The 18,061-nt window shown below is 40.9% G+C and overlaps 1 protein-coding gene across 1 annotated transcript in view; it reads left to right on the forward strand.

Annotated features, from left to right (window-relative positions):
- Positions 1-3,185: 3,185 nt before the first annotated feature.
- The window catches only part of LOC308289895 (uncharacterized protein), a gene marked incomplete at its 3' end in the record, with an annotated part of 44,685 nt that continues 29,809 nt past the window's right edge, over positions 3,186-18,061 (forward strand). Inside the window, exons 1-2 of the mRNA XM_080731664.1 lie at positions 3,186-3,301; positions 7,599-7,943. Coding sequence (XP_080587790.1) covers positions 3,211-3,301; positions 7,599-7,943 — 436 coding nt within the window. The 5' untranslated portion in view covers positions 3,186-3,210. The remainder of the gene's footprint in view (positions 3,302-7,598; positions 7,944-18,061) is intronic.

Below are 18,061 nucleotides of genomic sequence, written 5' to 3' on the forward strand. Positions count from 1 at the left end.
TGATCCAACAGACTGGCGTTGGTCTGGACTCTGGAGTGTGTTGAGAGCACACACTGCTTCCTGTGTGAAAGAAAAAAAAAAAAGTTAAGTGATGCAGAGAGACTTGGTTGGATTTTTGGAACTTAAGATATTCACACTTGCAGAATATTTAGAGAAAGCATGGGACAAACGGACAAAGAAACCTCATACAGTATGTGATATGGGGTGTGCAAAATAAATCACTCAACTATCGCGATTTTTAATGCCACGATTAAAAATAAGTTTTTTAAATTCAGAATCGTATTTTTTTTGAAATTTTGGTGAAAATTTTGGTGAATTAGTTACGAGTTTCAAAAATGAAAATCCTACTGCCTCTAACATAGCTGCAGCCTCTATTCCCCTCCACCGCATGCTACGCTGATGTCTGAAGGAAAGTGCTGTGGTCCTACGACAACCACCTAAACATTTAAATCCAAGTTTTATAAAAAAAACAAAAAAGCAATGTAATTTGGGGGAAAAACATCTCAATAATTGTGATATTGAATTGGCTAATCGCAGAATCGCAATAAAACGAAGATTCGTGATATAAATCTAATCGTCACCCTAGGTATCGAAGTCGAATCGGGAGGTAAGTGAATCGTCCCACCCCTATATGTGATGTATGCTTACTTTGTTTTGGGTACTATGCACGCACTTTCATTATTTTCATATATGTTTTGGTGTCTTATAATCATGTGAGGGATGGGTCTTTTGACAAGACACAGAAACAAAATCCATTCATTCATTCACAGATCGTTCACAGCTCAACATTCAGAGAACATTTTTATTTCTACAAGCTCTCAATGCTTGTAGATCTGCTACTTTCACTGTTTCTGTAGATCTGCTATTTCACTAACATGTTTTAGGAGTTTGTATGAACTTAGAATGAGGGCAGGAGGAGAGAGTGACCTTTGTTCTACTTTACTTTCATTGTTAAACAGAATAAAAGTAAAAAAGGAAAACACAGCACACATTACATTACATCACATGACCAACAGTCACATTGTTATGTCCAATTAATCATTAACAAGGCCAAGCAGGTGGCAGCAACACATGTGCGCACGCGCGCACACAAACACACGTACGCACGCACGCACGCACGCACGCACGCACGCACGCACGCACGCACACACACACACACACACACACACACACACACACACACACACACACACACACACACACACACACACACACACACACACACACACACACACACACACGAAAAGTTACTGAGACAGAGGAACATATCCATCTGCCGTAGCTTGCATTACCACTAGCGACAGCATGTCCTGACAGGACACAGATGTAACCAAATCCATTTGGTTACATTTGTATGGAAATTGGATCTAGAGTTGCAACACCAACCATTGACAGCCCTTACAGCCAAACAGAAAAGTCCTACGATCTGATTGTACCCATTGTCAAATGCCTTCTGGTGGTCCAGCATGACCATGCCACAATATTTGCCCAAGTCCACATCACGTTTGATGTGGTAGAGGAGGCATGTGTCAGTGGAATGGGATTCTCTGAAGCCAGATTGGAACTCAGTTTATTCTCTTCAAGATAGCCTACCTTGCAACCTGTTCATAGCCTTTTTTTCTTTTTTTTTCACTCAGTCACTGATCTACAAGCTAACAATGCATTACAACATGACTTATAGATCTACAATTTTTTGGGGAAGGTTTGGTTCAATATGGCCTGCGCCTGTAAACAGATATTCTGTCAAGTTTTCCTCCGTGACAAACTGCATCTTAGGGGGATACAACTGTAACCTGTACAGTTGATATGAAACAAAATAACACTTTAATTCAGGAGTGTCTGGATGTAAAAGTTATTTACAGAGGTGCACCGAGTCTAGCTCTGGTACATAGCGTTAGAAATGTATTTTAGGTGTGTGCTGGGGGCTCAGAGTGCGTCCACTAAGTTGAATAAGCTTTCAAATTGCCACAGACCACTTTGTTTTGGTGAGTAGCGAAACTGTATTGTTACTGACATAGCGTCAAAGAGTTTCAGAACCACTGTATAAACTCACAACAATTCATCGAAACATCAAATGAAAGACAAACAGTACAACAGTCCTATGCAAATAAATTATAATAACAATGTTATAACAGTAACATAAAATGTACTGCACTGTTAACAAACTTGTTAAAACTTGATAAAGTACTCATTACTCAATCACAACTAAACCAGCATGGTGTGTGTGTGTGTGTGTGTGTGTGTGTGTGTGTGCGTGTGTGTGTGCGTGCGTGCGTGCGTGCGTGCGTGCGTGCGTGCGTGCGTGCGTGCGTGCGTGTGTGTGTGGATGGCTAGCTGCTATGGAGGGTTGTGGTCAGCCTCCTACCTGGTAGTCCATGTCTGGGGGCTGTGGAGCGGCCAGGCTGCTGGAGGAGAGCAGGCAACAACAACACACTGACTGACAGACCAAAAACTGACGGAGGAGGACCATGCGGAGGACGGACAGGCACGCCATCATATGGGGGCGGAGCGTGTGTGTATGTGTGTATGTGTGTGTGTGTGTGTGTGTGTGTGTGTGTGTGTGTGTGTGTGTGTGTGTGTGTGTGTGTGTGTGTGTGTGTGTGTGTGTGCGCGCGTGTGTGCGTGTGTGCGTATGTGCGTGTGTGTGTCCGTCCGGATGTAAACTGCAAAGCAAGCTACGGACTAAACCATTTTTTGTTTTCTGTGAGGGGTGTGAAAGGATTCAGAGAAACTCCATTATATGAAAGAACACGATTGATAAAGGGGAAAACACTCAGCACAGTCTCAATCTATCTATGACACTTCATTTCAATGTGATTATGACATTATTGGAGGAGAGGGGGGCATAATAATCTTTACGCCTCCACCCCACCCCCTCCCAGGTCCTGTTTAGGTTCTTGGTAGGTCTACTCCTTCCCCTTTGTGTCTAATGGAGGAGACTCTCTTGTGTGCAGAGACAACAGCAGACCTTAGCAGTGTTTTTATTTTTATTTTTCACGACGGCGGTGAGCAATGTCTCACAAAGACAAAGGAGGTAAAACTTGTCAAATGGAGTCTGTACGGCTGAAGATAAATGAACACATGACGTCGGTGGGAGAGGAGATATTGTGTGTTTTGGACAAACAGCAGCGTGGCCGTGGAGCCGATGTTTGTGTGGAGCTTAACGTCAGAGTGGTTGAGTTGGAGCGCCTCCAAGTGGCAGCAGAGTTCATGTGCAACCTCTTCCAGAGGGAGATGGAGACACTAGAAACTCTGCTGGAGACACAAAACAAGCGTCTGGACAACTTTCTACACACACCAGGTTTGATTGTTTGATTGATGTAGATGCTATGCATAGGTTTGCAGAGGAAAGGGTACAGGACAGTACAGTTTACTGGTACAAGGTCAACTAAAAGGATATAAAAAACACACATTTGAACAAGATACAAATAATACGTCTGGCTGTAACAGCCGACCTTTTAGCAATTTCACTGTAGTCAAAAGAAAATTGTGAGTGTTGGTGTGCTCCTGTCACTTGATTTCCACTTGATCCTTTGGTGTAGTTTTCAGTTTGCAGAGTGCTTCTACAGTTCAAGATTCATTTATTTTGTCCCGAAGGAAATTTGTCTTGGACATATGCAGGCTGCTACATAACATACAACAGGACAAGACAGACAGAAAGTAAATTACAACGAATAGTGCACAACACACAGTGCTGACATACAGGTCAAGTGCATACATTACACTACATTACACCAGAGTCATCACCCCTACTAACGGCCTGAGTTTAGCAGATTAACAGATATGGGAATGAATGAGTATTTGTATCTGTTCAGATGTCTTTTCTTGTTTTTAACTGGGACTCTATAACGTCTACCCGAGGGTAGCAGTTCATATTCTGAATGCAGTACATGAGAGGGGTCAGCAATTATTCTCTTAGCTTTCTTAACTACACTTTCCTCAAATATTGCTTGAAGGGTGGGGTGCTCCCTCACACCCATCACCTTCAATGCAATCTGAGCTAGTCTATTAATCTGTGCTTTTGACCTCACAGTCAAATTACCAAACCACACACAAATTGTATAACGGAAAATACTCTCGATCACAGCATGATAGAAAAGCAACATCACTCTCTGCTGGACACCAAACACCCTGAGCCTACGCAGAAAGTGAAGTCTCTGCTGGATCTTAGTACACACATGATTAACATGGACATCCCAGGATAACTTGCTGTCAATATGCACACCCAAGTATTTGTATGAATCGACCTGAGCAATATTGACATTGTTTATTAGTAATGGAGTGTGGTCCCCCACATGACACAGAGTTCAACTTCGGTAGGAGGGAGGACTGTCAAGTCAAACATCTGTCGCACATTGTGTCTAAAATAGCAGATCTACAAGCTCACCTTCGATTTTTTTGATCCGGTTGGGACCGGATGATATCCTACGTTATTTTGTAGTCAAAATGGACTACACTTTGGCCGGAACTACCAAACAGGAATCAGTTTTAACTCAGTTAGCGCATGCACAAGTAGTTAGCGCATGCACAAGTAGTTAGCGCATGCACAAGTAGTTAGCGCATGCACAAGTAGTTAGCGCATGCACAAGCAGTTAGCGCATGCTCAAGTAGTTTTGTTTTGGGTTAAAACGGATTCCAGTTTGGTAGTTCCGGCCAAAGTGTAGTCCGTTTTCACAACAACATGACGTAGGATGTCATTCAGTCTAAACCGGAACAAACAACGTGTTTAGTAAACAAATACCAGGCTTTCCCCTATGTTTTCCCCTACACAGGAAATCCAAATAATAAATGTGCTTTAAGTAACATGTGAGGGGTCAAAATAGGGTTTTTTGATGATTCTGAATCCAATGCAAGCGCTTTTGTTTTGCATGAAAAACATTCCTTGGGCTAGAAAGGCCCCCACAAAACTGTGAAAAGTGATGACTCTTCACTAAACCATAGCTTTGTGGGGGCCTTTCTAGCCAAAGGAATGTTTTTTTTTTTTTTTTTTTTTTTGCAAAAGCTGCTTGCATTGGATTCAGAATCATCAAAAACTCCTATGTTGACCCCTCACATGCTACTTAAAGCAGAATGGGACCCCAACCTTTTTTTTAAATCGTGCCCATATTGCTTTTTTTTTTTTTTTTTTTTTTTTTTTTTTGCTAACTTACTTTTTGGAAAAAGTAGGTCCAAAGGGAAACTTTGTTCAAAATTTGGTGCTTGTATCACAAAGTGAACGATTCTTCCAAAATAATTGACATAAGCTGCCGGGCTATAGCAGCAGGGCTAGAAGTAGTAGTAGTACAAGACAGACAAAACAGCTGAGATTTTTGCAGCAGACAAGCACAATCACAACTAGCTCTGGTCCATCGCGTCTCCTCCCGGAGACGCTCTGACAGACCCGTCGGCAAATGGCTAGACCCGAGTATCTCAGCCCCTCCGAACACTCAACATCAGTCAAAATAAACAAAACTACTTCACTACTCACCAAACCAAAGGTAGTTTTGCGTTGTTGAAAGTCTATTCTCCGCGGTGGTGAACCCCTCAGCACCCCACCTACTCTGTAAAATACATGATTTTTGTCATGAAATAAAACGCACCCACCTCGAGCCACCTAGCGGCCACCGCAGATACAATTCAGATTCAGATTCAGATTTCTTTATTAACCATTGTGTAATACACATAGGAATTTGCTTTGGCATACTACAAAGCAAATTTGTAGTATGGTTCACAACCCGGAAATAAGTGGCGGTCGAGTTGGATGCACTTTATTTCATGCCAAAAATAGTGTAATTTGCAGAGTAGGTGGGGTGCTGAGGGGCTCACCACCGCAGAGAATAGACTTTCAACAACGCAAAACTACCTTTGGTTTGGTGAGTAGTGAAGTAGTTTTGTTTATTTTGACTGATGTTGAGCGCTCGGAGGGGCTGAGATACTCGGGTCTAGCCATTTGCCGACGGGTCTGTCAGAGCGTCACCGGGAGGTGACGCGATGGACCAGAGCTAAATCACAACCACAATTATTACCGCTGACGGCGTCGCGCACAGCCGAGAACAGCGTGCGGCGGCAGACAGCGCGAGCCACACGCTCCCAAAAACAGGAGCGGCTCTACGTTGTACAGGAGACGCATACGTCCTGTATACAGGGCTCACCCCTCCCCTGTACTGGTGTTACTATTTGAGAAAGAAGAAATCCAGCAGTTATGATGTAGACTCTGGAGACATGTGCTGGCACATTGGAGATGTGTGGCACAAGGCTTACAATATGCCAAGTTCTCTGGCCGTTGTTGCATGCCTTCGGTGGTCACTGTCAGCGTGCCTCAGAATACGTTGATAATATTTAGAATTTATCAATAGCCTATTTCTTCAGTTAAACCACTTTAGACCCTCTAATGCCTCTATGCTTGCTTTGTAAAACACCCTCTGAGTTGCTCTGTACTTCAGTTATTTTTCCATACACCAACTCTCTTCACCAAAAATAGCCGATCTACAAACTTTCTAGCATCTTGTGGTGAGTTTGTAGATCTGCTACTTTTGGTGAATATCCCCTTAGAATAGGGATGCTGGGGTTTGAGTGATTGAATGCCAAGTGTAAACGTTTATTTATTTTAAATCTGTCCAAATGAAAAATTCAAGGGAGCCACCGCACACTCAAAAGTGTGCAAAATCATGTTCTTTATTTTCAGTTAAATAAAGTGCAAGCTTTTGGTCTTAGACCTTCTTAAGGCATGCAGCACCTCACCTAAATCTATTGGCAGATGAGTGGTGGTCCTTTCACTATTAATCTGTCCTAATGGAAGCAGATATTTTCTCAAGTTGTTATATGCTTGTTAGGCCTATTATGGACAGTGTTTTGTCATTATTCCAAAAATAATAAACATGCTGCATTTGCATAAAGAAAGTATTTGTCTACTTCCTTGTTGATATGAGTATTAATATCTGTTTAAGGTAGATATAGAACAGATACAAAATATGTGATTAACTTGGGATTAATCGCGTGATTAACTACGGACAATAGGGATGTCCAATATTATTGGCCGGACGATATTACCATAAGCAATTAATATTGGAAAATATTGGTAACAAAATATATATATATATATATATATATATATATATATATATATATATATGTATATATATATATATATATATATATATTTTATGATTTTGTTTTTCTTTTTTACATGAGCTCTTATAGTAGTTAGATGTGTGCCAAAAAATAGAATTATATGTTTTATTGAGGTGAAATGCGTTTCAAAACCGATATGGGTCTGTAACTCTAGAGTGTACAAATGGAACCAGATTCAGATTCAGAACCAAATTTCTGGGAGAGGAAATCTGGTGCTTGGAAGGACTAGGCTCTGTGGATGGACTCTGCCCGTAGCGTGACAACCGTGTCTTCTAGCCTAGTCTCTCTCTCTCTCTCTCTCTATATATATATATATATATATATATATATATATATATATATATATATATATAGCATCTGTCTGTCAAGTCACACTTGATTCAAATCTTTTGACAGTGTTTTCCAACCAAATGGGAAAAAACTGTATGATTTTCTTTCTCTCAAGTTCAAATATTCAGTGTTTTATTCTCATTTCATCTTTTGTCTAGACTTCCTGCTCCTCCCTGTGTGTAAAGAAGAGGTTCCCATTGAACAGCATGAGAGGAATCCTAATCTGATCCAGGAGGAACCAGAGCCTCCACAGATTGAAGTGGAGCTACAGGAGCTACTTCATAGTCCAGAGGAGGCTGCTGGGTCAGAATGTTCTGAAACTGAGACGGAAGACAGTGATGAGTGGCAGCCTGGTGAAGAATCTGACACAGAAGACGGTGATGAATGTGAGACCAGGGACGATCTCGATGAAAACAGAGAGACAGCGCCTGTAGCCAGCACCTCAACTGAATACATGAACACACAAGCTGATGTAGAGGACTGTGGAACATCACAACCAACTAGTGATGACCATCTTCTCTCTTCACACTGTTCTGAATCAGAAACTGATGACAGTGATGAGTGGGAGGAGACCAGGGGAGATCAGTCAGCTTTAAACACACTGAAATCACAGAAGACACAACATGTGGGAGGACAGTGCAAGCTGTCCCAGGACCTGAAATCATCAAAACAAACTAAATCCTTGAGGAGTCACACAGGGAAGAAAGGTTTTAGTTGTACAGAGTGTAGCAAAATGTTTAATCATAAGGCTCATCTGAAGAGTCACACAATGATCCATACAGGGGAAAGGCCCTATACTTGTACAGTTTGTGGTAAAGGCTGTCTACACATGGGTCATCTAAAAACACACATGATGACTCATAACGGGGAAAGGCCCTTTTTGTGTACAGTTTGTGGTAAAGGCTGTGTTAGTGCATGTAATCTAAAGATACACGCAAGGACTCATACAGGGGAAAAGCCCTTTACTTGTACAGTATGTGGTAAAGGTTTTCTTAGCACAAGTAATCTAAAAACACACATGAGGATGCATACAGGTGAAAAGCCATTTTATTGTGCAGTTTGTGCTAAAGGCTTTGCTCAAATGTGTAATCTAAAAACACACATGAAGATGCATACAGGGGAAAGCCTTTAGTTTAAATTAGTTCACACAGACACATAAATGATCATTCAGTCTCAGCCAGAATGACAATGAAAAGGACACTAAAGCAGAGGAATTGTATACGCTGACAATATCAACAAGACTTAAGCTAAACACAAACAGTTTCTTGAGACGGATTTTACTTTGCTTGTTCCAGAAAGGTAGAGCAGTGTTTTTCCACATTTGTCAGAATTTAACATGTCATATTCATTAATATTCATGCAATAAGTGTTATGCATGCAAGGAGTGGTTTACTGAATTATAATGTTTGCAAATATCCATAAACAAGGATAAGGTTTGGATTTAGAAATGTAACATATTTTGATAGATGAATGTAATTGGTATGGGAGCTCACAATATAAATAACAACACAATGTGACATAGTTCTGTTTACACAATGCTGTACCCTCTCCAACTGTACATTCATTTCCCATTTGCAGTTTTAATTACATTTCGACACTTGCTTTGGCAATGTAAATTATGTGTTCTCATGCCAATAAAGCTCATTTGAATTGAATTGATTGGTTTATTTTGGTCTGGGTTCTGTTTAAAATGTGCATCTGTACATCTAAAGAAACTGTGAGGTAATAATGTTTAATTCAAATAAACATCTTTGAGTTCAGTTGCATTAATATCAATTAACAGTACCCTGTCAGTAAAGCAATTGTTTTCATTGGATTAATGTTTGAATGCCCATTTTTCTGAGCAAATACAATTATTGTTTACAAATGTATAAAAGGATGGTAATGTACACAGAAATCAGCAATGTCATTTCACCAAAGTCTTTACAGGTGGGCCTGTATGCAAACATAGGCCTACTCTGCAGTGGCCCTCACTCAGAGCATGTTTTGAATAGGCCTGTGTAAGCTGGACACAATAGCCTGTACCATTTGCATTGTGATTATGATCATTACCACCGTATTGCCATCAATTGCAATGCGAGGGTGTGTGTGAAGTGGTATTCAGGTGTTATCGGCATTACCACCTACAGTACCAATGACAAACCCACAATATAAAATCTCCTTATCAATATAGTAAGTATTTCAGAATGAAGTATTCATAGGTTTCATCAACTGTGATGTGATGAACAAGCAATCGATATGGGGCATACTTGCAGTTAACCCTCTAATACCCACTATTGTATTATTACAACATTTGTATTTTATCAAAAAAAAAGGTTTAACCCTTAAGTTCTGTTCGGGTCATTTTGACCCGTTTTACATTTTCATTTGAAAAAAAAAGGTAGAAGTTACATTTTTTTCCACCTGAAACTCACTGGCCTTAAAGATTCTTCTGAGATGAACGTGTAAAAAAATATTTTTGCACTACACCCATGCTACACCCCCCTCATATTTTTTGAACCTTAAGTGCTGTTCGGGTCATTTTGACCCGGAAGCACATAATTATGCACAGAAATACACAGTATTGTGCCAAAACACAGACACACAGCCCCCCCCACCTCTAACACCCCCCTTCCGAAGCCCCCCTGTCTGATTTTCATTTTTTCCTATAAGCATGAGCAATATTGCCCAGTATTAAATAAAGTTGTTTTTTTACATGAATTCCAGCTAAATCAGTAAAAACGCCTAGCTCGTTCAGTGTTTAATGTGATATAGCAAAGCAGAAATGCAAACATTTACCATATATATCATATGAATTGTTTGGTATTGAGTCAAAGTCAATGTATCATGATGATTTGTTAAGTTAAAATTTATATTAGTGTTGTTTTTTTTAAACCAAATATCCCCCGGGTCAAAATGACCCGAACAGAACGAAGGTGTAGTGAATCTGAACAGAACTTAAGGGTTAAATTATTTTATTACCACCTAAACATCACCATTGGCCACAATGTTTGCATATGGCGTCATTATAATGATCCATTCTTGAGAATTTGGATAAATCATGTCCTACCAAACCATTTCAAATTATCATCATGTATTGACACACTAATCAATCTAAACATGCAACCTGACAGAAGTCACCCTTGTCCCAGACAAGAATTCACACCTTAAACGCAGGTTTTTTTCTTTTATAAACACCAAATAATACATATACATCACCATTGGATTCTATTGTTTAGTAATACAATGCCAGTGGCTACAATATTTGCATACACATACCCCCCACGGAGGCTATTCCTCACAAAAACATAAGTACAATGTTTTGTTTGGTGATCAGAATGTCATGTACATAGGCTATGTTTTTTGAAAAATATCTCCCATATGTAAACTAGAGCATGATTGATGGCTATAAAACCTTTTTTTTTTTTTTAACATTTATTTATTTTATTTTATTCCTCAAGTATTTTCACAGTGACTGAGAGACCGCAAACTGACGGGAGAGTGTTTTCTGCTGGTGTTTCAGTCCGAGTGTATCAAAGGGTGCGTTCGGGGTTAGGGTTGTAGTGTGTGCCTAAACCCAGTAGCAGTGCTTTGACGCCGTGTGGCCGAAAATATTTCCCCACATGCACGCGCACGGACGGCACCGAACGGTGCACGACCGTGTAAACGCGTGCATACCCCCCCGCGAGAGCCGCAACAACCCCCCACCCCGCGAATCCGCGATAACTACAAGCAATACTTTAATCAGTGGCTACTACTATGCAGGTTTCTAGTGGTGAATGTGTGAGCGTCCTCAAGCCTCTATTCATATGGATACAGTATAGCCTACTTAGGTTTCCAGCTGTGACTGCATGTGCATGTGTCGATGTGTGTGTGTCCTCATCCATTACTGTGGTATTTAGTGTTTGAGATTCGTTCAAGGCAAACTTTGTTTCTCTATCCTACTGCAGCGCTGTATTTTCTAAATGAATTTAAAGAAAGTAGAACATAAAATCTTAAGTAACAATGCAAATGTAATTAAGACTAGAAAACTATTGTTTTCCCACCATCAGATCTGCTGACATCCTTTCTATCTAAATAGCCTCTAGAGGCGCGTGCACGCGCGTGCACGTGACGTCAATAAATGACCGTCCGCCCGAAAAAAAATATCCCAAAGCACCACTGCCTAAACCACCCTAATCCTAACCCTAACCTCAGTAAAACTATGCCTAAACCCAACCCTAACCCTAACCCTATAACCTCAGTAAAACTATGCCTAAACCCAACCCTAACCCTAACCCTATAACCTCAGTAAAACTATGCCTAAAACTAACCCTAACCCTAACCAGACCCAGTGCGCATTTTCCGAACGCACCCTTTGATACGCTCGGACTGAAAGAATACAGGTCCTCTCGCCAAATTTCCAACTCGACAAATGACGCAAATGAATTTTCTAGGGCAGCTCGCCAACTTGCGTGGGCATGTCGCCCCGTGGGTTAGGAAGCCTCGCCAAATGCTCCAAGGACAGGTCGCCAAAACAGCTTGGATGGCTCACCCCTAAGCCACGGACTGTGATATAAACAGTGGTGGAAAAAGTACTCACATGTTGTACTTAAGTAAAAGTATCAATACTGCACTGTAGATGTAGGCCGCCTACTCTGTTACAAATGTACTTGAGTAAAAGTATGAAAGTATTGGCATCAAAATGTAGGTTTAAGTACCAAAAGTAAAAGTACTAAATGTTTGAAAATAGCAGATCTACAAGCTTGAAGATCGGCTATTTTCAAATATCCAAGGTATAAAATGGGGCTAAAGTGGTCCATGCATTTTTATTTTATAATAGCCTATTATAATTTTTATCGGCAAAGTAATTAGTAACTAAAGTTTTCAAAAATTGTAGAGTAAAAGTACAATATTTGGATCTGAGATGTAGTGGAGTAGAAGTAAAAGTATTGAAAATTGGAAATACTCAAGTTAAGTACAGCAGCATTATTATAACCATTAGCCTACTTACTATAAAATATACTTTAACATATTATAGCCTACAAACAGCTTTCACTTGATGGACGCTGGATTTCTTTCTTTCTTTCTTCTGCTTTTCTTTGTGCATGGAATGTAGCTACATAATAGCACAATATCACATACTTATGGGTCATTGCATAATGCAGGCGCATGACCCATTAATCAACACCTCATTGGATGTTTCATTGAAGGTGCAAAGTGCTTTTGAGAACAAAAGGTGACAGATTGGAATTCATCTTGTCAGTAGGGGGCAGTATTTGATAAGTCTTTTGTTATAGGAGTCGTTCTGAAGGAAAACTGTGAGGACCACCATTTGATAATCTTGAAATTAAATGTGTGAAAGACTCATATAGTCTAATCAAATAAATAAAATCAAAGTTTATCAAATAGCAAATTTAGCTGCTTTTCTTTAAGCATGTTGAAAGTGTTTGTAAAATATTTAAATATATAACATTTCTTAACACAAATCTTCTCTTCTGTGGGTCCCTGGCACAAAGAATTCTCAGATGGTGGGTCCATGGGGCCAAATATTGGTACATAGCATTTTTGGGGACAGCATAAAGACACAGATGCTGATTATGATGGTCCATCCTCAAATGTATAAACAGTGTTGTGAACTGTTCTTTTAACTGCATCAATTTGATCTCTTCCCATGTTTCCTTTCATATATATCTTTCCCACACACACAGACAGACACACACACACACACGCACACGCACGCACACGCACACGCACACACACACACACACACACACACACACACACACACACACACACACACACACCCTACTGGTTGGCGAGCTGACTCAGGAATTTTGCGAGATGTCCGCGACTGGTTGGCGACCTGTCTTCGGCGACATGTCCCGCAAATTTGGCGACTTGGATTTTTGGCGAGCCGACTGGATACCGACTGAAACACCAGCAGAAAACACTCTCCCGCGAACTGACGGAGGAGGACCATGCGGAGGACGCGATGACAGGCACGCCATCATGGGGGCGGAGCGTGTGTGTGTGTGTGTGTGTGTGTGTGTGTGTGTGTGTGTGTGCGGACTAAACCATTTTGTGTTTTCTGTGAGGGGTAATGATTCAGAGAAACTCCATTATGAAAGAACACGATTGATAAAGGGGGGAAAACTCAGTAGGCCTACAGTCTCAATCTATAGCCTATATGAAGGTCCATTCCAATGTGATTATGACATTATTGGAGGAGAGGGGGGGCATAATAATCTTTACGCCTCCATCCACCACCCCCTCCCTGTCCGGTTTAGGTTCTTGGCATTCTTGGTAGGTCTACTCCTTCCCCTTTGTGTTTAATGGAGGAGACTCTCTTGTGTGCGGACAGAAACAACAGCAGACGCTTGCAGTGTGTTTTTATTTTTCACGACGGCGGTGAACAATGTCTCACAAAGGAGGTAAAATGTTTCAAATGGCGTCTCTACGGCTGAAGATAAATGAACACATGACGTCGGTGGGAGAGGAGATATTGTGTGTTTTGGACAAACAGCAGCGTGGAGACGATGTTTGTGTGGAGCTTAACTTCAGAGTGGTTGTGTTGGAGCGCCTCCACGTGGCCGCAGAGTTCATGTGCAACCTCTTCCAGAGGGAGATAGAGACTCTAGAAACTCTGCTGGAGACACAAAACAAACGTCTGGACACCTTTCTACACACACCAGGTTTGTTTGTTTGTTTGTTTGTTTGTTTGATTGATTGATTGGTTGTAGATGTTATGCATAGGTTTGCATAGGAAAGGGTACAGGACAGTACAGTTCACTGGTACAAGGTCAACTAAAAGGATAAAAAAGAACACATTTGAACAAAATACAAATAATACGTCTGGCAGTAACAGCTGACCTTTTAGCAATTTCACTGTAGTCAAAATAAAATTGTGAGTGTTGTTGTGCTCCTGTCACTTGATTTTCACTTGATCCTTTGGTGTAGTTATCAGTCTAGAGCAGTTGTTCTCAGTCTGTGGGTCGTGATTCTTGGGTGGTCCCCATAGGACAGTGAAGTGACAATTTATGTAACTTTTTCATAACCTACCTAAAAAAAAGTTCAAATTAAAAGGACAAGAAAAAGACCATTTATCAAAAGTATTCAACAAACTATACAGAAAGGTCAAGTAGGCCTATTAGCCAATGATTTGGAAAATAGCTAATCCAGAGCATTAGTGTTGCAAGAACCAAGGTGCTGAACAAAAAAAAGCAAAAACATATTAAAGCAAAATAAGTTAATTAACATAAGTCAAACAAGCTAAATGGAGAATGAAATACATGATTTGGGCATATCACCTGCCGATAAAAGGATACGATTTGAAACGCAAGTGACAGATTTGTGATGAACTAATATCAGGTAACCTAATTACGGTAATTTGATTGATGGATTGATTGAAGACTTTATTAGAAGTTTGCATAGAAAAAGGTACAGTTTCATGACGGTACAGTTCACTGCTACAAGGTTAACTAAAAGGAGATCCTAGTAAGCGTTTCTGCTTGTTTGCACAGAAAACCATTTAAGTATCTCATATAAGACGGATAGAACACACAGTACTATGTAATACCGTAGTTAAATTGTAGACAAAAACTGTGATAGCAAAATGTTGATACCGCCTGAGGCCTACAGGCAAATAAGGATTGTTGTGATGTGATTGAGCTTTTGCTTGGCGGTGAGGATGCGAGCAGCAGTATTTTGAACAAGCTGCAGACAGCTGAGAGTAGATTGATCAAAGCAGTACGTACAAATGGCCTGCCATTGCGAGTCCCCCTCTCATCTCTCCAACGGAATGCAGTGATTAATCATTAAGCCACAGGATTATTACTGTCCGTCTTATTAAAATAGACGATGTCTACATAAAAACACCCCTTTTGAATGATATTAATGCACTGAATGGGAATTTGTCACGTCTTTTCAGACCTTTTGAATGGTGAAGTAGCTGAGATACGGAGCTACAGGGTAGGTTAATCACACCAGTTATTGGGAGACAAATGACCTACCGACGGGGCTCATTAGTTATAGTTATTATTTATCGACCATGACGGAGGCGCACTGTCTCAGGCGACCATGAGCCATGGGAGACACCGCCAAGTTAGCGGTAGCCAGCAAGCCGCCGTGCCGACCATTGCAAAGGTTGCATGAGCCGACTCAGCGCCGTTAGAAGTCTTAACCAGGGGGACAGAATCGTAAATCTTCATTTCATTGACTTTTGTCAACCCACTGAATGATGACAAAAACCTCCTGCCATCAACATATTTAATGGCGACAACGACCTACTGATAGCTCAGTATCTCACCTACTGCACCATTCAAAAGTCTAAAACGTGACAAATTCCCATTCTGTGCGTTGATAGCATTCAACGCCGCTGCATAAAAACATCTCAACATCGCATCTCTAACAAACCATCCTGAAAGGTTTGCAGAGTGCTTCTACAGTTCAACTTCGGGAGGAGGGAGGACAGTCAAGTCAAACATCTGTCGCACATTGTGTCTAAAAGGGGTCAATCCCGCCACTCCGACATATCGCCACTCCGACATATCGCCACTCCGACATATCACCACTCCGACATGTCGCTACTCCGACAGAAAACGTCTCACTGACAATTGTGCGTCGGGCAGACAGGGCTGCAGGCGGCGCGGCTGCCGTCTCCCTCTCTCTCTCTCTCTCTCTCCCCTGCCCGCCCTTTCTTTCTCTCTCTCTCTCTCTCTCTCTCTCTCTCTCTCTCTCTCTCTCTCTCTCTCTCTCTCTCTCTCTCTCTCTCTCCACTATATGATGCCCACAAAAAAGGAAAAAAGATTGTCCCCCCCTTTCTCTCTGTTCGTTCTGTCTGTCTTTCTTTCTTTCTTTCTTTCTTTCTTTCTTTCTTTCTTTCTCTCTCTCTCTCTCTCTCTCTCTCTCTCTCTCTCTCTCTCCTCTCTCTCTCTCTCTCTCTCTCTCTCCCCCTCTCTCTCTCTCTCTGCTATATGATGCGCAAAAAAAGAAATTAAGAGAGCCAAGCCGATCATGAGCATAATAAAAATGTGTTTGCGCCGCCCAAAAATAGGCTAATCATGGCATGCATGCGAGCATGCGTGCAGTGATGATGGGGGCGCGGTGGTCAATCACCCAACAGGGCCAACAGCCAGTTGTGCGTCGGGCAGACGCGCACCAAAATGGCTTGCAGGCAGCGCGGCTGCCGTGTCTCTCTCTCTCTCTCTCCCTCCCTCTCTCTCTCCCTCTCTCTCTCTCTCTCTCTCTCTCTCTCTCTCTCTCTCTCTAGATAAAGTCTATCCGTCTGTCTTTCAATGTTATATGAGATACTTAAAGTGTGGTTCCTGTGGAACTTTCGGCTTTCTAGGATCTCCTTTTAGTTGACCTTGTACCAGTGATTTGTACCGTCATGAAACTGTACTTTTTTTCTATTGCAAACTTAAATAAATGATTCAATTAATCAATCAATCTCTCTCTCCACTCGATGCGCACTAAAAAAAGAAAAAAGAGGGCTTTATTGGCATGAAACCCCCCCCTGCACCTCACCTATAAATAAATAAAAAAAGCTTACGTAGAGCAAACAGCAGAGCTTTTTTTTCCGTCTCCAATATGTATTATGCTCAGCCTCCGGAGAGATTCGGGTTTAACCCAGAAAGAAACACACACACAGACACACACACACACGAAATCAATCAATCAATTAAAAAAGCCGTAAAAGTAGGCCAAACCAATTAGTGCAAGAGCCACAGCTCCGTGGTCTGGACTCGCTAATAACTTTCTAGCTCTGCTCTCCTCCAACTCCAAGTTACATTAAACTTATGGTTCTCACTCCCAGCACATGTATGCACATGTATGATTAAGCCTGTGCATTCTCCATGTTTCCACCTCAAAATTCTGGATAATTGTTATAGTGGTTTACCAGCATTTGGTTTATAGGCCTTAGAGGGATTTCCCCGAAAGAAACAACCAAATCTCAAACAACAGGTCTGAAGTCAAGTGTCTAAGACTCTAAGGGTATCATATCAATAGGCCTAATGATTTAATTACCAACTCAATAAAATGCTGTATGTTGAAATGTAATTGGATCAGCACAGTACTGTGCACTTTCACATAATTATAGCTGATCTACAAGCTCACCAACGCATCACAGCGCGACCAACGTGAACTAGCAGATTAGATATTTCCGAAGCAACTCTGTCATATTTAGGAAATATGAAAAATAACAAATGAGCAGAGGTGGAAAAAGTACTCTCATTTTGTACTTAGTAAAAGTATCAATACTGCAATGTAGATGTACTCCGTTACAAGTAGCCTAAAAGTCTGGAATTCAAAATGTACTTGAGTAAAAGTACGAAATTATTGTCATCAAAATGTACTTAAAGTACCAAAAGTAAAAGTACAAAATGGTTGAAAATAGCAGATCTACAAGCACACAACACGTCACATTGTGACGCGTTGTGAGCTTGTAGATCGCCTATTTTTAAATAGCGAAGGTATAGAATAGGGCTAAAGCGCATTAATGTATGTTTAATAATATAGGCTAATAATTTATATCTGCAAAGTTACTAGTAACTAAAGTTTTGAAATAATTGTAGTGGAGACAGTAAAAGTACAATATTTGGATCCAGTTACTTACACCACTGCAAATGAGGAAAGTGCGTAATTTGGACATTTTCTATTA

Source organism: Nannobrachium achirus (assembly GCF_963921795.1).
Source record: "Nannobrachium achirus genome assembly, chromosome: 1".
Classification (NCBI taxonomy): Eukaryota; Metazoa; Chordata; class Actinopteri; order Myctophiformes; family Myctophidae; genus Nannobrachium; species Nannobrachium achirus.